The following is a 22744-nucleotide window of genomic DNA, read 5'->3' on the forward strand; positions in this document are numbered from 1 at the left end:
CACATATCCACACAAATATATCACTCTGATACACATATCCGAGTGTATTTATGCCCGCAAATGTGTCCATGTGAATGTGAGTATTTATACGCTATCGTCTCGTTATCGCAGTGAGGTCACTTCCGCTACTTAAGGAAAACTCGCTTCTCAGTATACACTCACGCACGCTTACAATCGGTCGGTTTATTTGATGAATTACGATTTTTCTTTATCTCATTAGTACACACAAAAAAAAAAATTCTCGACTGAAGGTAAATATTCTTGATTCAAGAAACTTTTTTTGGAGATCTAAATTTTCTCAGATAAAGTAGAAATCTTCTCCAACCAAGACGAATTCTCTTGGCTCAAGAAAATCTTGACTTGGTTCCCGAAAACGTTTGTCCTTCAAAAATATTTTCTTGACTCAAAATATCTGTTTTTTCTGTGTAGACATCGCGATCATTGTCACTTAGGAGACCGACTAAATTTAAAAAAATTTTTTTGAGTCATTAAATATATTTTGAAGTAAATTTCCGTAGCTGTGATAAAATAAACGATTAATGGTTTACCAATCAACGTCAAAATTAGCACTCGTGGGTTTTATATAATTGAATGCAACAGCTGGCAGGTGATGGTGATGATGCTGGTAAATGTTTCCCTATTTCACACAATAATACACTACACCACACTTCATATTAGAGTAATGATTAGTGAAATTGACGTTGAAGGGATTTTGTTTTTTAAATATTTTACCCAACCTTTCATTTCAGTTTTAATACACTGTCATTTATACTCGTTTTTTAATTTTTTTCTACTTAATTTTGTCATGTTGGGTAAAATTGCTTAGGGACTAAGATAATTACAAGGACTATGATGTATTGACGATACTTGTATACTTGTGTCCACGTGTATATTTATTTATATATTTTAAGAATTTTAAAATATCGTGAGAGCAAAGCCTGCTGATGGCTCATGTCCCAAAAACCACACGCTGAGTTTTACCAAGAAGGACCGTCGTTATTAATTAAGAATCGGCGGCATCCACAGGCCTCTCAGATGCTCATGCTTATTATAATCCATATGGGTATGAGCCCGTCCCCAGGTAAAGCCAACACAGGAAAATAAAAAATAAAAAAAAAATATTCAGTCAAATGAGATTTTAAAATGAGACATTTTCGGTTACTTTATTTTAAATCCATCCACCGAAATTCTTTTTAACCACTAAATCATTTTTTTTTTCTAAGACCGATCTAAGTAGATTACAGAGATAATATTTGAATTTTTAAATTTTATTATTATAAATTACGTATTTAACTGTACACATAAAAAATTTTTATTTAAAATTAATGACCACATTAAATCGAACAAAGAAAAAGTTTTAATTTATAATTTAAATTGGTATAAGTTTAAAAAATAAATTAGTAAAGAAAATTATATCATCGACCAAGGCAATAGTTATGTATATATATATATATGTATATTTATATAAGAACAGCTGGTGAACTCTGTAACGATAGCAGCAAATGAGATGGACTGAGAGAGCGCGAGCAGGTCACCAGAGCGGTAGCAAGTTAATGAGATTACTTTCTCGAGGGCGGAGGGAAATGAGAAGATCTGATTGGACGCCGGAAAAGATCATAAAGGCGAGTAATTAGAGCAAGCTTTGTTCGTTCGTACAATGGAATTCGTGAAGCGGAATTGCTATTTCCGTATATACATATACATATACATATATATATTTATCAATCACAGTGAAAAAAAAAGTAAAGCTTCGTATCAAATTGTTGAAACCGGGCATCACTCTATTGGCTTTCGTCAATCAGCCAATTAATAAATTAGTGTATTAATACCCTCGACTCCGCTAATAATGAAATTAACCGCGAAATTTGAATTTATGTTTCAGATAAAAATAGAAATAAAGAAGAAGAAGCGGTCATTCACGTGAAAGTAGAGCTCAAATACAGGAGAGCAATCGAGATCAAGTGAATAAATTTATTTGTGACGGAAAGTCGGTGGGCTTTTAGGCCCACCCATCTAATTGGTCAAGCTGGCGAGCGCTTTGACCGCTGGTATGAACCCCCACCACCCGGGCCACTCAGCAGCATACCCACATCACCCCTCGCTGTCGAGTAGTCCGCACCACCCTGGTGCCGGAGGACCTCATCACGGAGGATACGGCACTCCTGGCAGCGGCAATAGCGGCGGTGGAGCCGGTGGTGCCAGCAGCGGTGCAGGAAGTAATAGTACCTCGACGCCGGATCTGCCCAGTCCCCACTCACCTCTAAGTCACTCAGGACAAGGCGACCCCGGTACACCCTATGGTTCCATGTCAGGCACACCGGGCATGGGCAGCAATGGTCATCTTCACGGTGGCGGGGGTATGATGGGTGACAATCCTCATCACTCGGTCCACACACATCCTCACTTGCCAGGACACCCCGCGTATCCTCCTGTCAACCATAATAACAACAATTGCACCTTAAAGGTAAGAATTCTTGAGCCATTACCCGGATAAATTTTTTTTTTCTCTAAAGATTTATTGGGATTTAGATAAATCGATAGCGATTATTGTAAATGCTTTAAATTTCTGAGCTGCTGTGGAATGTGATTTGGCCCAAAGTACGTCAGTATTAAGTCCACACATGTATACATATATATATGTATGTATGTAAGTGAGTGAGTTAATGCTATTGGAATAGTATTGAGTATAATTTATAATAATAGACATTGTATTTTATTGTACAAGAAATTTATCGGTGACACATGAGCTCAGATTTGGGTGTAGAGTTGATAAGATCGTGTGAAAAAATATTTTCTACCGTTGGAAACGAGTGGATGAGAATATTGAGAGTAGAGTTTTGTTTGTGGGTATAAGATTTAGTTTATATGTATGTATGTATATATTTGTGTATACCTCGGTTGTATTCTCTTAGCCGAGAGATTGTTGCGTCATCGTTAAGGTTGTTGAAACTAGCATGAGCTCGTGTCGGTTCCCCAAGTGCTGTTGGCCTACACTTTCTAAGCGCGTGGTGGTTCAGCAACAACGATCATCGAAGAGAGAAAGCCAGTAGGCGGAAGCATTGCCAAAGATATTTCGTATTCTTGTTAAATAGGATATTTCGTATTTTTTATTATGTATATACACATATTTATTTTCATTTTTATTAACCGAGTACAACTATATTTAAAATTAAGTTTCTCTCTTAAAAAAAAAAAAATTAAAAAATAGCAATCATTTATTTTCGTAATTGAATTTATACCGTAAAATTAATTAAAATTAAATTGGAGTAAAAAATGATATTAACATTTTTTAATTAAAAAAAATTTCATTAAGATAATTGGCTATAAAAATTAATTGTAACAATTTTAAAATTGCTTCAAAATATTAATTTATTTAAATGAAAATTCATATGACCACTTGACTTTGCTGTAACACATTTCGTAGTAAATATATATATAATAAGAAATTTATTTTCATCCAAATGACGTCATTATTCCGAGAATTGTGGGAATGATGAGGAAAAAATGAAATGAAATGGTTGACGTGTCGGCAATGACACATCGGGACTCAATCAACGCACATAGTGTGCACACAGTAGAGTATAGTGTACTCATAATAGCAAAGCTTAAGGACGACAGAAGATGGAGGAACAAATAGCTAAGAGTGCAAAAGAGTGATGTTAATGACGAGGGGCATCGGAGCCTTATAGCTCAACAGAGGGGCCTCTCAAGCTGAAATTCCACGGGTATTATCCGGCTACGTGACCCTCACTTAGCTCGCCATTGACAAACGTAACAATATGGGCATTTACCATGGAGAAATATAATTGAATGGGGCAAAGAGTGTTGCGGGGTCGAGCTCCGTGGAGTCTGTTTGCTCTGTGCGAGCGACAGAGACCGAAAGACCCAGAGTACATTAAGGACGAGAAACTGCTATACTATATATATATTTGTGTGTGTATGTAAAGGTAAAGTAGAAGAAATGGGAAAGACAGAGATGGCAAGATACTTCTCCCACCTTTTTCACTACCACCATAACAACCAATGGGACCCTTCCCCCTTAGCACGTTCGTTAGGTCCTTTCTAGGCTCTTCTTTTTGTACATATTCTTCATCGGTATCCCCCTCCACCGGCGCACTACCATCGTCATCATCTATACCTCGGAAACAGAACGCAACGGGGTACCTGAACCCAGGGACCCCGAGAGGCATTCAGGTCCCAAAGCCATCCGGCAGACCCCGTCCAGTCAGTTGGGTCCTGACTTCGGTCGGGGCTAGTTCGTCGTTTTCTGTGCATTCCAACACACACTACAGTTTACTTCTCTACAGTTTGCTCCTCATACACTTATACATTACTGTATACTCTATACTTTAACATCATTTAAAACTAACTCACTCGCTCGCTGAAGAACTCGGTCTCTTTCTTTCTCTATCACTCACTCACACGTTCACAAATTTTTTTACTCACTCTCTCTCAGTGCACAGTGTTTTTCATTCTCCGTTTCTTTTCGTTCTCCCTACTCGTATCGCCGAGTATCGTGGTGATTTTACTCAAACGTCTGAGAGTAACCAGTCGTGTTTGTTGCGTGTGGGTACGATCAACGTGTTGTGAGTTGAGTCAGTTGGAGCACTTTTAGTTTAGACTTTCGACTAAAGTCTTATATTCCTCTGGCTTATATTACATTACCTTACCACGAGTTTCATTCACCAGAGGTTAGGTTATCTACAATAAATCTTCATTTCGTTTAAATCCACTGGGTATTAATGCTGCCAAGTGTTTTGGAGTAACGTTCGTTCAAGTGATTGTTTGAGTGCATAAGCCGCCGCGTTGTTCCCGGTCTCGTCTACTGGACTGGGAAATAAATTGCCATCAGATTAATCCAGCATACGCTAGTTCATTTTTCTAAATACCACTGGACTTTATAGTAGTAGTGGACTGTGAATTTACTGCCGGAAACAAACAATCGGCATTTTCTCAGCATGGAGATCCACACTCATCACTACAGCGCCATCACTGCGCGCATGAACCAAATGAAGTGTTTTCCCGATGTCAAAATTAAAGTGAGTTAATATTATTTCTAACCTGGAAGCATGCATGCACGTGTGTGTAAGTGTGAATATGTATCAGTATCAGTATGAGTATGAGTAAGAGTAAATAAGTTGTTTTAGAGTTGTAGGAACAAGTGCATGTACTTGTTTGTCCTACTGCTCTGAAGAAAAAGAACGTGGTTGTATTTAAAATGTGTTACGGAGATGAAGGAAAGAGAAGTTGAGGTGATCTTGGTTCGGTTGCTGGTATTGGAGATGCCGGTGGTGGAGGAAAGAGTGAGAGCTGGTTGGTGGTGGCAGATTATAAGTCGGAGAGAGAGGGTTTTAGGATATTTACTGCAAGGTTTGCCTGAAATGAATTCCCGAGCGACGAAGACGACGCACTGAGAGCACCAACCGCAAGGACATTGGATTTCAAGATCCTCACGACGATCCGTGGTCCGCTTTTGGGATTCTAATGTCCCGTTTTACTAGTCTGCTGTCTCTGGTCTCTGGTCTCTGGTCTGTTGTCTGTAGTCGGGCGTTTGATATTCAACGAAAACTCGTTTGTGTGACTGAAGAGTACGGCGATTTAATCGACTTTCCTTCAATGGGTGCGATTGAAAATTTTGTGGCTATTTATACTGGCCCGTTTTAAATAATTATCTTTGGAGCATGAAAATTTCGGAGCACATTTATAGCCAGGCGTTATTTAATTAAAAGTCGATTTAGTTGACGGGAAATTGATTTTTTTTTTCTAAAAAGGAATTGATTTTTTTATCGGTTTGTTGTAAAATCAAGTACTTTTTCTGCTGTTCTTTCCTACGCGTGACCGTTGCGAACGAGTGATTTTGAGGAGATTGGCTTTTGCGTAAAAAGATACGGGTGCGTGATTTCGGTCAAGTAGCTCTTATTATTCACTACACCGTTTAGTTTGTCTCTTACGAAATATTATCGCTGAATTAATAAAATATAAAATATTATAATAACAATAATTTATAAAACATTTCGGTAAAACTCAAAGTCTACATTTTTTAAAACTTCCACTAAATTTTATAAAAATTTTTACTACGAAATCCTTCAATCAGATTTTTTTTTTTCAACAAAAGTATCAATAGATAAATTATCGTGAATTTCTACTTTATCAACTCTCACTTGAATAAAAAAAAAATAAGGAGAGACATGACCTAGTAATGATCCTGAAGTTAGCAAACAAAAATTTTTGGACTTTTTTTTTCATCAATTTAATAAAAAAACTAAAAATATGCATATGTAGAAAATTTGAAAAACTGTAGGTGCAATTTTTGTAAATATTTTTTTTTTTTATAATTTATCGTTTTTCAAAAATCTTAAAATTATTAGACGTCAGCTAAACTTCAGAATCATGACCTAGGATCATTATAAAAATAATTCCTTACTAATAAATAAACAGAAATCATTTCAATGATAATTTACAGTTCAATTTTTCAAATTTACTTGTAAGAAATCCACAAGATTGATTCCTTATTTAAAAATTTAATCACTCGGAGTACAACAGAACCCGATCAGTTATAATTTAATTATTTTGATGAATGTGGGAGTGAATGGTAATTTTTTAAAGTAAGTACAGCGCGCTCCGATAATTTAAAGTTAATTTCTCTGTCCTCTTTTCAACAAAAAAATTCTTGAGCTATGAAATAACAGAGCTATTTGTATGATTGCAGCAAGAAGGACCTGCAGGCGCAACGAATATGCAATTCTGCGCGGGCTGTAACGGCAGGATAGTAGAAAGATTTTTACTCCACGCGATGGATCGTTATTGGCACAACAGTTGTCTCAAGTGTAATTGTTGCCACCTACCTCTGATAGATTTGGGCGCATCCTGTTATCTCAAAAACAATATGATCCTCTGCAAGTCCGATTACATGAGGTAAGTTCATCTTTATACTTAACACAAACGCGACCCTCACCCCAGTCGCCATAAATATTTATAATACACATAATAACAATGCAATTAAACTTAATCCTTTTATCCATTTAATCGTTAATTGATTTCCGGATTAACTCGGAATTTCGCTACTTAACTGAAATCCGATAGTTATATCAAAGTGATTGTCGCGCAATACGCCCTCCTATTCATTTTAACTTAATCCCACTACCCAGGAGCCCTAATGAAAATGTTTCCTATCCGTCGTTTATTGCCTAATGTCCCTTCACGCTTCGCTCTAATGCCATTACTCTTGTGCTTATAAATATAAATCTCAATAATATATCTAATTAGGGGAAGGGGGGAAAACGGGATAGGCCGGCAAAATGGGATACCCTCAAAATTTCGTCAAAATTTTTTTTTTTTAAAAAACTTTCGAAAATGGTCAAAAATGACATCTAGTATCATTTTACACTATTAAAAGCTAAAAAGAAACATTTTTATATTTTTTGCGAAAAGTATAATATTGGCGCCAATTTCAAATTTTGAAAAGAAATAACAAGGAAAAACTTCTTTAAAAATATGTTGAGAGTAAATTTTATTACTTACATCAATTTAGAAAGACATTATTACATCAATTTTATTCACTTGAAAAAAAAAAAAAAAAATTACTTTTTTTTGGGGTATCCCATTTTGCCCGCAGAAAATAAAAAATTTTTTTCTGATGGCAGTTTAAAATTCGTTATATTTATTTCAAATAGAATCAAAATGAAGCCAATTTACGATATTTATGTCCCTAAAAACTAAATTTTTCGTTAAGTATCCCGTTTTGCCCCCCCCTTCCCCTATATAATTGAGTTACAAGTTTACGTACTTGTACGCATTGGACACACAACCTACGAAAGTCCACTTGTAAATTTAACGAACGCGCGTCTAAGTAAATTATTTTAATGAGGATAATTGTAAATGTCTTGGGGAAAGGGAGTTACATGTGGTTGTGTTGATACTGCGGGTCTACTTGTGATGTTACAAAGCTCAGAGCTAGGTAATAGTTGGGGACCGTTGTTCCAAATTTAGAGGATTCGAGGTCAGAGTACAATTTAATGAGAAACAGACGTCGACTTACATTACATTAGGTGGACCCGTCCGCCGCTCGGAATAGATCGACGTGCTGTTGCTGCCTCCAAAGTCCGACCAGACCATTCCTCCTCGTTTAGTTCAGTTCTTTAGGTCTAACCGTCGGATACTTACGGTGTGTTGCCTCTCGCTTTTTATCTCATCCATCTTTTTCTTATTCTCCATCTTCATCTTCGTGCCTTCCCTCCCCTCCCGCCATTCCTTCATCTTTTTGTGCTTAAACTTGTTGTACTTATTTTTCTTTCAACTGTCATGGTGCACTCTGTACCTCTGTGTACCCTCTGTACATTACTCCACAATATATACACTCTACTCTATACTCTGCGTCACTTTAAGTCCCAAACGAACGAGATACGCAACGCTAAGAGCCAATTACTGCACCACAGACATCGTTTTTATGTTAAAAAATAATATACGTACGTAATTATTTATTTAATGTGCACGTTGGTCTTTCGGCTGTGTTGATAAATTTTAATTGAAAAATTAAAAAATATATATATAAATGTATATATTTTTTTTTCTTTACTTTTCCGGTAGAATTTATTTGCTGTAAAAATTTGATGTAGAGGGAATTTAAATTTTTATAACGTGAGATTTGAATTTAAAAATATTTTTTTTCTAGCATTTAAAAATCACGTCAGGCGCCATTTAACTTAAATTATTTTTCTCAGAATATTTTACCTGTCACGATTTTTTTTTATTCTCATCAAATCCATTTTAAATTATCGAGTATTTTTTGTTGAATAAAAATAAAAAAAAAATTTTAAATAGAATCTTATCAATCGTTTGTCTATCCCAGCTTGTTATAGAACCGAATAACTAAATAACTGAAAAAAATAGTAAGATAAAACTAGAGCAGAATAAAAATAAACAGTTTATATAAATGAAAAGTATTATTCGTGCAGGAAACCCGAATGTTTTTGAGAAAGAAGTTGGAGGGAACGAAAGTGAATGAAAAACGTTTTTCCAAAGCTTGCGACGGGAAAATAAACAAATAAAACAGTGAGCACGTGGGCTAGATGAGCAGGTGTGTGGGTGAGAGTGAGACGAATGAGAGAAATAGAAGATGATAGAGATGGCTCGTTTCTTTTGGATTCAAGGAATGTTTCAATCAGTTTGATTGAAGGGCTGAGCTACAGCAAGAGGGTAAACTCGATTTACAGGCATCTACGTATACTATACGTGTGTACTGGGGTAGAGTAGGGTGGCGCTTTACCGCGGGAGCGGGGACAGGCACGCAAGGGGATGTGTGGGTATACACTGCGGTAGTCGTGCAGGAGCTGGTTCCCGTCGTTGGGGGTTGACTGCCGGCAACTCGTGTGTGTATAGAATGAGCCAAGTGAGTGAGACAGACAGACAGACTTACTTCAAATACTGGTACCACTGCTACTTGTACTAGTAGTAGTAGTATACAGAAGCCATAGAGAAAATGAGATAGAAAATGAATCAAGGGGTGGGTGCTACAATCACCAGGATGCGTCCAATCATCCTTCTCTTCCCTTTCGGCATTTTGGCTGATACATAGACGTTAGATTGAGAGAGTAAGTGAGTGAATAAAAAGAGAAATACATATTATATATGTGTGTTAGATTTATAGGTATGTATGGATGTGTGAGAAAGAGAGAAGACACTTGAGAATGTTACGTTTAGTTCATATGAGAGAGTGAGATAGTGAGGGTTGAATAGGAGAAATAGTAGATTGTAGTAGTGAGGTTTTGGTCGACACGAGAACGACGACGACGACACGCGGCCGAGGAAGACGGGAGGGCCAATCATCGCGGTGGCTTTCCGCTGGAGCGCGTCAGCCCGACGTCACGCGGTCCCTGTGTTGGCCTAGATGTGCAATCAGACTGGCTTCAACCAGCATCAGATCCTTCCCCTTACCCGCGACTCGTGTCTTCTTGGTGCGGGTTGCCACTCTACGTGCATCATCACCCCGCTTCTTCCTGGCCGAATACCAAATTCCGGCAATTTGCTAGCTGGGCTGGTTGTTGTAGGTACTTTGTTGAATCAACATGATTGGGCTTGACGCAATGAGGTATACCGACGATAAACGAACCAAAAATATAAGAGCTTAAGATGTGACGGATAGATTTCTACACAAGTATTTTTATTTTTTTTTTCCTCAGTATACATACAATATATGTTGTTAGAATTTTTTGAAAACTGTTCTTTTATTTTTTATTGCCAATACTAATTAGTTTATCTCAACTATTTAAAAGTAATGGCTAACTATTAAAAGGTAAATTAATTTGGCCTAATTTCTTATCAGCACGGAAATTAGCGTCGACCTCATGACAAGCGTCTGTTTAAAAGATAACTCGTCACGTGAATATAAAGTACTTTTAAAATAAACCGGTTGAGATATACGAACATACAAACATTTATTTGTAAATATATTCACGAAACAATAAAAATAAAAATAAAAAAAGTAACCGGTAAAATAAAAAAAATAAACAAATGAATAAATAATGAGTTTATGAGTATTGTGCGTTGTAAATAGTAAGAGGAGAGTAGTGAAATGAAAAATAAAAGGTGTATGCTCTAGGGTGAAAAGGGAGAGGGAGAGAGAAAGAGAGGTGGCGCAGGAGGGTGGCAACGTTGGCGATAAGGGGTTCATTAGAGGCAGTTTATTACCGCCTTTGAAGTCTCTCGCGTGTTGCCATTAAGTCTCGCTCGATATCTCGTAATATCTCGCTCTAATCTTGCGAGGAGAAGTTAATTGCTACCTCCCTCTTTGCGTTTCCCGTCTTCCTTTATCCCTCTATTTCTTCTCACCCCTTCGACGCCGGCGTCTTCCTCTTCTTCGTCTTCGTCTTCAGACACGATTATCCTGGCGCACGTGTCGCTGGTTTACTTCTATTCACTATTAAACACATACTTTGAAATTTGAATTTAACCAGCCTCCATATCCTGCGTGCGTACGCGGATAATTTCAGTACATACTTCAATAATTAATCCCTTTGAAATAGTTTGCTGTAAAATTTACGTCGTTAAAGATTTTTCTGATAATCACTTTGACATCGCGGCTTTAATTTTGTTTTTAAATATTATTGAACGATGAATTTTAATCAATTGGTATAGATTGTTCAATTAATTTAATTATCCCTCAGTCAAAGTTGCGTGGAAGTTTATGTACGCAAATTCTGATGGTAAACTCAAACGTTATATTTACTATTCAGAAGGTAATTAAACCGTCAATTGCAATTCAAGTAAATTAATCGATATTTTAATGAAATTGAACAGTAATTACACATCTGAAAATTACGAAAATTATTAGGGTCATAACTACTACAATTGTTTGGGGTTATTAAGTTATTAATATAATAACTTTTGTTTATATATGACTTGTATCATTTCTAATAGAGGCAATCTCTGAAAATATGAGTAATGCGCGTGTTCAGAATCCCGTTGAAATGAAATCACATTTTTCGTTTAACGTTTTGTCCGATGACACACGTCTTGCAGAAGCTCAACACTGTAGCTTTGAGCTTTAGATTTTTCATATATATATATATATATAGATATTTTAGCAAACAGATAATACTCGTGTAGGATGAGAAAGTGAGAAAGAGATGATGCACGTCACGTTTGTCATCTCGTGGATATTAGACGGCGTTTATGTCTCTCTTCCGTTGACGGCCTTAGTCTTTGTGGTTAATAATAAATTAAATCAAAACTTGTTTTTTAGGATCCATAATTTTTTTCCAAATGTCAAGTTTTCAAATTTCATTAACAAAAATTATTTTTATTTAATCCTGGGAAAATGATAATTTTTAAATTATAGTTTATTATTTTTGAGCTATTTAAAATATATATATATATATATATATAACTTTTTTTTAATGAATAATTTTTTTAATCAGCCTCATTTCGCCCTCAAGTAAAAGAAAGAATTTTGTATTCTAATAAAAATCAAAAATTTCTTTTCTTCAAATTTGAATGCTACGAAAAAATTTAGCATAATCAGGATCAAAAAATTTTCTCTCTTCCAATTTCCGCCGGCTTTCCTCTTTAAAAAAAAATGTGTTTTTATTGAATACTGCTGTGTATTGTTATCATTATTGTTATTTTGTCCAAGTTGTTGATTATCAAAAGAGCCAAGTGGTAGATCGCATTGACTCATCGCGTCTATATACATACCCATATATGTACATATATATCCAAAGCATTACACTGAATAATATATAACGACATCGTCACGTACTGCGCAAACGAATTTCCCGTACTTTGCTCCTTTGACGGAGATCTCCGGGTATCGGTACTCAAACGTACCTACCTAGTGTGTAGATAGCGCACAGCTCGCACGTACGTCAAGAATAGATAATCCGTAAAAAAAAAAAGAAAAAATAGCCGTCACATTGACAACATATAGAATACCTTTTTCTCTATACTCATCTCTTCTGCACTGTACCACTCTCTATATAACACTGGTGTATATATACAAGTAGGAACCGACGTCCAATGACGCCAGGCAATTACTCCAGTAGCCCCCCCTTGTTTTCGCTCTGTTGCAATTATTGCCAGGACATCCTTTGTTTTCTACTAATTGAAAAATACTCGCGAGTAGCGATAGCTATGTAAAAAAAAAAAAAAATTTACTGGCATGGAGCAAGAGAGGAAAGAAGGGAAAGACACCCGTGGAACTTTATCGGCTTGGGATTCTCTACGGTATCTGTCAAAGACGCGTGTGACTCAGATAAAAAACAAAATGGGAAAAAAAAAATATTTATAGATAGGGGACGAGTAAATTGAATTTATTTAATCAGTTAACTTACTATCCACGTTTTAATACATTAATGCTGAAGTTAAAACTTCTTTTTCGATAAATGTATGCTGGGTAACTTTAATTTTTATTTTTATTCATTGGGCACAATTGGATCAAATTAATTAAACAAAGCGATTTATATACGGACGCGTATGTGTGGGCAATAGTCAACACAAAAATAATATTATTAAACTTGATTTTCTTTCCGCAATTTTCATATATGTACAAATTAAATGGATTTCTCCATTTATGTGTTTGCTTTAGTGCTTTTGAAAAAGACTGTGAGTGCAGCCATGTGAATTCATTCAAATATCAAAAGCTTTTTGTATATAGACAGTCGAATTTATTGATATTAATTAAAGTGATAATTTGACTGTGAATTAAAAAAAATTAATTACTGACAAATTGTGATTTTTATTTCTATTAACTTCCCGATAGCAAAAATTGAAATTGAAAAAAAATAAAAGAAATTATTGAATTCAGTCAAATTTTGAAAAATTGAGATTTTAATAAATGTCGAGGTTGAAGGTCCTGGGAAGTGAGTTTTAATAAAAATACTTGGGGTAGAAGTAACATTTGTGGCCACTGTTTCATTTTTGGACATTTAATACTTATGATCCAGAAATTAGTAGACAATTAAAAATTTTCAAAATTTTTTTCAACCGATTAATCATAAAAAAAAACAAAAATCCAAAAAATGCACATGTAGAAAATTTAATAAACTATAGGTGCAATTTTTTCAAAAATTTTTTTTATTATCATTTATTATTATAAAAAAAAACCAAAAATTAGAAGACATCGGTTAACTTCAGTATCGTTAATACTTCACTTTAATTAATGAAAAAATATAAAATAAAATTTCAAGTTCAATAGTGGGATAAAAGTATTTTTGAACTCATTGTAAAAATTAATTATGTCATTGCGTCCTTTACAAATTATTTTATTTAGATTTTTCAAGTGTCCAAAACTGGCCTTAAAGTGGCCAAAAACGGTACTTCTACCCTATTATTACCAATGAATACTAAGAAATAATGATTCTAAGACTTTTGAGCCGTGGAAAATTTTTGAACTAATCCGCGGGGTCAACCGTTTTTCTGATTCATTTAAATTCCTCGAAATAACATATAATTATATGAATGAGATTTTTCGATGTCTGAAATCTATTACTCTCAAACAGTTGACAAATAACCCGACAAATGTTTTTCACGTATTTCTTTAATTTGATTTTTTATTTCGGTTGTTGTTTTTATTTTATCATCTTTACTTGTGTGTTCTCTCCGCAAAACCATTCGCTGCTCGTTGCACATCATGAATTTTAATCCGCGCGTCAGTTAGACGTTAAAAAAACTCACTTGTGAACATAAAAACAAAAACAACAAAAAATAAAATGATAAAAAAACGACACATGTTAATATTTTTTCAAAGAGTTTCAGTCTCACGGACTTTTTTCAGAAAGAAAAATAGACTTTGTCATTCTGTCGTTAGTAAAATAAAAGCATTATTGGTGCGAACGCTATCATTGAGTTACAATAAAATTTATCTAAATACATCGATAAATATCATTCAACAAATAATCACTTTAATTTAAAAATTAATATACAGAGTAAGTGTTAAAAATAAAAGCACTTAATTAAAATTTACACAACAAAATTTCTCGTAAACGCTCACTGAAATGGAATACGTTAGAACATTTAAAGTTTTTTATTTTTTTTTCCTATGGTACATCAACTGCCCGAATTCCCCTTTGACGGGTTTTGTTCACTCGTGAAAAACCAATCGGTTCCAACGAGCAGTCGATGCGTAAAATATACGTCATTTGCTTGTAAAAATACGTCGCCTTTAATTTGTCAAACCGCACGGGAAAAAAATTAAAACAAAAAAAATACTTTCCCGCTTCATACTTTCAATTATGCCGCTAACGCTTTTTCTCACTTTTATTTTTATCTCTCATCCAAACTAAATCAATTTTATTTTTTATCCTAACTCTTTTCTCCTGCAGAATTATTAAATACATACACATATATATATATATATATATATATATATATATACATATATATAACAACTATTACTACTGTACAGGTTGATAAAAAAAAATGTCACGAATATTTGATCAAAGAAATAAATTGATTTACATCAATAATCCAATAATTTTTAATAACAATGCTCTTTTTATGTATATTAATATCAAAGAAAATTTTTTTCAAAGGAATAAGAATTTTATTATACATTTTTTAAAATTCCGAACAACGTTCCATATTTTCTCACTCTCTCCTATACATAATGTATATATATTTGTACCGACAAAAATATAGATATAGATATATATATAAATAGAACATCAGTATATATACATATATATTCAAAAGAGTTAGTAAGGGGTAGAGTGCTGTAATAATAATCTAATTTTGAAACAGCGAGTAGCATAGTAAATAGTGATGAGAATTATATTTGTCGTCGAGATCGTCGGTTGGGATATGGCCGTTCTATACTATTTTGCTTAGATTGCTCGAAGCGTTCTATTCGGGATGAATCTAACCCAATAACGGCGACCAGACGTCACATGTAAGCCCACATACATTTGTCCAATTGATAAAATTTATATGAAAAAAATTTTTAAAAATCTAGTCCGCCTTAATAATTTTATAAATATGTATATAAAAAAATTTATTACACACTAAACGCGTTACTTGATTCGAATAAATAAAACGAGAGCCATGAAATTCAGGGATTCAATCACTCGGAGAATTCACAATCAGTGAATCAAGGTTAAACTGTTCAAACTTACAGACTTCTCGGAGTCCTTGATTGACGCCCTTCCGCCGGCGTGCTAGAGAGCAGCTATGTCTTAAAAAATTTTATGTTTCAACCGTCTGTGTTTTACTAAGAGTCAACATCGTCATCATGTGTTACTATGTTTTGACAAGTCTATATACCAACTTATTTTTTTTTTCTTAAACTTTTAAATTTAAAACGAACAGAAAATAATTTTCGTAAATTTAAAAGTCAAATTTCCCATTCATTATATTTTTATAAAATAAAATCTTGTGAATTTATTATTCAGTATAATTATAATTTAAATAATAAATTAAATTACTTTAATAACTTAAGCAGCGTTATATCTCAAAGTACTTAATGTTATTTGCGTCTAAATAATTGACTAAACACCTACGGGTATTGAACACGAGATTTATCGCTAAGTCACGAACTTAAATCTGCGGGTGATGTTCCATAACATCTCACGCCTCGTTACCGCAGATTTCCCGTCCTTTCGCTCTATTCATCCATCTACATATATACCCTATGTGCGCAAAACAAACAAAACAGACTATAGACCCCCAGCTCATGGAATCTGTCTCATTAACAATCTAATTAATAATCCAATTACGCGGCAAGATCCCTCTTGGCATATTTTCACGGTAACAGGAAAACAATTCTGTCGGACAAGACAGCAAAAGCTCGGGTACTCTGCGGCAATCCCACCCCCGTCCTTCCTCGCTCCTTATTTCCTTCCTCCCTTCTGTTCACAGTCTCTCCCTACCCTGCTCCACTCATTTTACAGAGCAGAGTCTTCTTATCCCGTTTCAACCCCCAGCGAAATCGCGCGTGCCTCCCTCTAGTTCTATACTTCCATCTCTTGTCTATTCCGTCTTCCTTCCTGTAAAATCCACCCGCAGCACTACAAGAACAGTACAAGTACAAGAGAGTGACGTCGACGAGAACTCTGTAGTTGCTGAGCGGGGTTTCTTCACCCCCAGGAATTTAATAAGCAATTACCAGGGATATGAAACGAGACGCATCTGTGTGCGTGCGTGTACCTGGAACAGCCCGGGGTTGAACTCGTGGGGTGTAGGGTCAGGGGTAGGACCAAACTATACCTTTATAAAAATATTGATAGCAACAATCTATACATTTTAATTTATTGTATAAATTTTTATTAACTACGACAGTACATTTATTTAAAAATCATTTTGTTATTGCATTTTTCGTGCAATTACTAAGTACAAATTTAAAAATTCTTCAAATAACACAAATATTTATATTTATTAGTTTTTACTCCACTTTTTATTACAAACTCTGCAGATTTATTTGTAGAAAATTTTTTATTACTATAAACTTTTTTTTTGGTGAATAATGAAAAATAAGGAATAACTTTAGTAAGAAAATAAATAATCAAGCACTGAAGATTAAAGTTTAATTAATTTATGCATAGATGTATATATTTATTTGTATATAAATATCAGCTAAAGAGATTGTGAATTGTTATGAGTAACGGGCGGCTAGATGAAAGGCATTAACGTCCTCTTAACATGCAGATTGGTCTCTAAAGACTTTGGAGTTCCTCGAACGTTGATTGGACGATTATTTAATGCCAGCGTGATGCATTACGCCATTGGCACACCACAGTTTATATATATATTATATTAACTTCAAATAGATATGTGTGTACATATGTAAATACATAGAGGAGAGCTGGGCGAAATGAGACAGTCAGTATTCTTTGAAAAAATTTTTTCAAAATTTAAATCGAACATTAAAAAATATATATGAGTGATTTAATTTTGACTGATGCAAAGCTTTGAATTTTAGTGCAACAAACAGAGTAAATTTAAATTGTCTGTTTAAATTGATAATTTATAATGAGAAAACACACACAGTATTGGGTTTAAAAGTGCACTTGTAGTTGTGTTTCAAATGTCAGATAAAACATACGTAGTTGAATCCGTCTTCCAATCACATTTAATAGCGTTAAATTACAGTGAAATTGGATATTTTAATTTATCCTTCGTGTATGTGTAAGGAGTAATATTAAAAGCGTATTTAAATTAGCCGAGAGAACAAAAATAACGATCATGCTTTTGGCTTCGGGGGCTTTTATATAAATTTTCTTTCTGTTAATTATATGTAGATTGAGCGATATCTCTTCAACGACCCGTCTACTTTTTTTTTATTAATATTTACACGTATATATATGTATAACATTCCCTACATCTTTTCATTATTTATTTTTGACTCATTATTAATATAAATATTAATTTGTCGAGTCGTCAGTTATCGTGATGGATGACGATTACTTTTAAATATTTATAATATTGTTAAATAAATAATTTATAACTTTTCATTAGTGATAATTCACTCGGCGGTAATAAAAGGTATCCCTTGGTGATTGTGGTCAGCCCTATCTGTAGGCACCATACCGGTGTACCCACGTGCGTTATCTCGAATCCACTGGGTTCGAAATGACCAATGCGTGAGACACTCTTGCGGTGTGTACTAATAGGGTGGCGTGTTAGACTAACGATAAGCATTTATTATTTTTATTTTTTTTTTCATCTTTTTTAAAAATACAATTTTTTATTTTCGGCCGTCTGTCACTTCATTCAAAATTCTGTCAAAAAAACCGCGACGTGAAAAAAAATTTTCAAACCCGAAATGTAAACAAAAAATTAGTACCTGAGGTGAAAAAAAAAGATAAAAATAATAAAGTATGGGTAGAATTTGAAGTGACCCGACGTAGATTCATTACAGTGGATGCAGCAACCCTCGTTGTCGCGTATCAGTTGTAACTATATATCTTGCGGCTGGTACGGAGATAAAGCAAGGTCGTTAGCTCGGTTAGGGGCTGCAGTGACGAAACAGTGAGATAGAGTAGACTAGTAGAGGGAGTCTACAACCAGCCGGGATGATGCAAACGGGATGGGCGAGAGACGTCGAAGTAGAGCTGGTGGGAGGAATACAACTGGAAGGACGACTATCGGAGGTCGAGGATTATTATGAAGGGAAGAGAAGCCTGAGGCAAACGTTGACGAACCTCCGCAAGCTCCAAGCACATCGCGACACACGTCTCTTCTCTTCGCCTCGTCTATCACCTTCTATACCTCCTACTCCTCCCCCTCCTTTCCCGACATCATCACACATCTCTTCTCTATTCTCCATATTTGAATTTAACGAGCGAAAACGCTTTCACGTCCGATTTCAAAGAACTTAGTTTTCGTCGATCCACAATCCAGACAAATTTACAACATATAGATCTATCGTCTACATATTTTTCTTTACGAATATACTTTCCTTTTATTTGTTTCATTAAAAAATAAAAATGAAAATAAAAATTTTTTCTGGGTAAAAAAAATTTTTCAGCCATCAAATAATTACACATAAGCTTATTATTAAACACGGGGTCAATTGTTATTAATAAAATCAAAATCGATCGCATGACCTATGACCCAGTTCATATATATACACATCTATCGGTCATATATGTGTGTCGTGTGTTATTGATTAAAGAATTGGTGGGAACTCTTGAAAGCCAGCTAACTACTGTTCCCGCTACACTACTACGTCCACCTGACCCCCGCAGTAGTTGTTAAGTCTGAGAGTCGACACACAACGATCGTGCAAACTCTGCACGGATCGATAAATTGAAAAGACCAGTTCGTGCCATGACTGACTAATTTCATACACCAAACTAACAGCACCGCACGTGCTGATCATGATTTTTTAATTTTTTCTCTCCATAACGTTTTTTTTACCTCAATCCTTATCCTATATCACACGACAATAATTAATAACTAATAATTTACTCAAATACTCTATAATTAAGCGCCGCGATAAATTTTTTACAGCCCATTTTTCCCTCAATTAATTATCCGAGTATAAATTTTAATGAGTTTCAGCCAAAGGGGCTTGATAATAGTTAAAAATCACAAAAAGTATATTATGTTAAATATTTTTAAAATATATATGTATATATTTTATAAAGTACAAGTTGAGAGTACAGGTTGGACAACATCGTCCGTAGTAAATTGCAATTTAGTTGTGAGATCATTATAAAATACATAATAATACTTTTGCAGGGTAGCACCATGGATTTTTCAGTGTACCCCCAGGGGAGGTTTACGCCACCTCTTCTTCCTCACTAGCGTTGTCGTCATTGCTTAAATATATATATATACGTATATACATTCGACTACCATCCACAGGTCTCTCTGTACAACCCAGCGCCTCGTTAAAAGTTTCTAGCAACGCGTATTCTTAATAATCTGCGCGGACACGCCGTCATTAAAATTATAACCAACCTCTCTTTTTCTCACTCTTTCGTCGAGCGCGACCCTCTTTAAATGTATATACGTCCGTGGGGCGACGTTTTCATAACTCATTTTTTTCCTTCTCACACGCGAATATAATACGCGGTGTATTAAAAGTCTTTGCTATGACAGTAAATGAGACTCTCGATAATTGGATATAAATATTTATTTTACAGGTTAATAAATAAGTGAGTCACTAGTCAGTCGAAATGAAATAAACTCGAAGAACTCGGGAAAACTTAAAAATATCAGATACAAGCAGAGTCGTGAATAATTTAAATATTGTTCGGTAGTTGCGCGAGAGTATCTGGGGGAGGGGTGGCGCGGATTAACTGAAACTTAACAAAAGTTGCGGCTTCTGTAAATATGTAAATATTTTCCCCGCGTCCTCTCTGCTGGATAATAGACGATATTAATACACCTCTGAAGCGTGTAGATGGATAAAGAGGATTTTCTAGTAGCTTTACCCACTGCGTCTCCGTCCTCGAGAAACGCACGAGCCAACGGTTCCGGTAATCGACTGGTATTTAAGTACCAAGTTTACGTACACCGGGTACAGTTTAAACCCGCTTATTATCATATAAATACAACTTGGACGTTCAATTTACGCGCGCGTGAGTCCTGCTCACTCGCTCTCCTTTATTTTATTATTTTATCTCTCTTATCCTCCGCTATCTATTTATCTCTTTTCGCATTTTCCAACCGGGTTACAGTACCGCCCTGAGAGTTACAAAAGTTATTATTGTTATTACCGTATCGTTTAGAAAGTTTTGTTGGCTGTACAATAGATACTTTGTACTATAAGTTTATACAATTTGCTCTGATATACTTAAAAAAATTTTTATTTTACTTTATTCTTTTTTTTAGTAATGACTAAATAAATGTTTACTGACGTCCGCCATTTTCAGTCGAACAAATTTTTCTAAAACACAAATTCCATAAAAAAAAATCACTTTAAGGACCGAAAGAAATTTAATAATTTTTTTCCCAACAAAAATATAATTCAGAAAATGTTTATTCGGTGATTCTATTTACGAGAAAGACTTGTCCTTATTTTATGTGTACACTCATTCTAGTTTATCCCTTATCCTCCCAGTATCCTAAGCAAAGTCAACGACGTTCATTGGACAAAAGAGCAATTTACAGTGCCCGAAATTTCCAAAACACACATATACCTCAGTACAACGAGATACGGCAACAACAATCCTCAGCACATTTACCGGGAAATCCCAAAAACAATTCACTTACGTACGACACGCGACGCCACATAGACACAAACATAAATACAACCGTACCTACAGATATGTACGAAGGAATTCAAGGGAGAGCTGGGAGGGTTAAAACCGCTCAAGAAAATTGCTCCGACCTGCAGTCCCCCTCGGCACCCTCGTCCTAAACCGATGCTGCCGTTTCGCTATTATTGTATCGTTTTACTTTGTCTCGGTTTGATGAAATTGCAAAGCAACTAAGTTTTAATTTGTCCTTGCGTGACGTGGATTACATCCGTTTGGGTTGATTGACGCTCAAGCTCTTTGCTTCATTCCGGCAAAATTGCTTCAACACCGCTTACTTCTTCATGTTTATTACTTACTTACTCACTTTACTTATTTACTTGCTTGCTTACTTACTCACTACCTATACTCCCCCACCATTTTCTTCTGGATATTAAACTTGTTTATTTGACAAACTGTTACGTCCAACTAAATTGCCTTCAAACATAAATCCTTGTATCATCCACACACACACACACACACATTAATATATATGCATGAATTTTTTAATTAAGTAATTTTATCTCTCTTAAATTACATAACTAAATTGAAAATATAAATTATTAATTGCAAATTATTACCTTATATTAATAACAAAAACATATTTAATTATATTTATTGCTATTTTTCATTATTTTTTACGTGTGAATAAAATTATTCCATTAAAATAACAGATTAATCAAAATGGAATACGGCTGATTAAGTAACGTATAAGGACAAAGATAAATTGCTAGATATAACCATGTATATATATGTATTATATATATATATATGACGGACAAGTATAATCAAGATACAATTACATGATATTATCCTCCATATGTATTAAGTAATTGTACATTAGTTATATTATTATTTTTATATATGAACGAGAAACTTGGGGCAAAATGAGACACTATTTAAGAAAAAAATTTGTGTTGTATCTGAGTGAGAATAAGGCGCCAAAATTTTGACTAAAAACATAATTTTGTATGATCCTGAAGTCAGCAGACAATTCAAAATTTTCGGATTTTTTTTTCAACAAATAAATTACAAAAAAATAAAAACTAAAAATATTCACATGTAGAAAATTTAAAAAACTACAGGTGCAATTTTTTCAAACTTTTTTTTTTCAAATTTACAGTCCAAAAGAAAATCCAAAAATTATTAGACGTCGGCTAAGTTCAGTATCAAAATTTTGTTCTTTTTTAGTAGTGTCCCGTTTTACCCCAGATATTTTCCCGGCACTTTTGCCCAAGTTCTTACTCTGTCTCAAGTTGTTTTATTAATTAAAATAATGATGAGTAAAATTAATAGAATGAAATTTAAAAAATTAATGTGCAATAAATTAATATAATTTATTGTTGTACATATATGTGTATATATATCATTGCAAATGTAATTTATGGTGTAATGAAACACAATTCAGAATTCTACATCTGTTGAACTTGATTATAACATGACCTACCAGAAATATATCACGTAGCGCATTCAAGTTTCTCAACTAGAATTCAAATTTCACGCGTGATGTTATTAACGTAATTTCGTATCAAATAACACAAGTAACTTGTGACTGATTGTATGTAAATATG

General features: G+C 34.5%; 1 protein-coding gene across 3 annotated transcripts in view; it reads left to right on the plus strand.

Annotated features, from left to right (window-relative positions):
• Positions 1-22744, plus strand: part of LOC130667435 (LIM/homeobox protein Lhx3-like) — a 167597-nt gene that overhangs the window by 131946 nt on the left and 12907 nt on the right. For 2 of the 3 annotated variants that reach the window (XM_057469006.1, XM_057469005.1), the window contains 2 exons: positions 1883-2464; positions 6710-6915. In XM_057469006.1, the coding sequence (XP_057324989.1) occupies positions 2051-2464; positions 6710-6915 (620 nt within the window). In that variant the 5' untranslated portion in view covers positions 1883-2050. Of the gene's footprint in view, positions 1-478; positions 626-1882; positions 2465-6709; positions 6916-22744 lie in introns of those variants that run through there. The other variant, XM_057469007.1, reaches the window with a different exon arrangement.

This window comes from Microplitis mediator, chromosome 5 (genome assembly GCF_029852145.1).
Source record: "Microplitis mediator isolate UGA2020A chromosome 5, iyMicMedi2.1, whole genome shotgun sequence".
Lineage (NCBI taxonomy): Eukaryota > Metazoa > Arthropoda > Insecta > Hymenoptera > Braconidae > Microplitis > Microplitis mediator.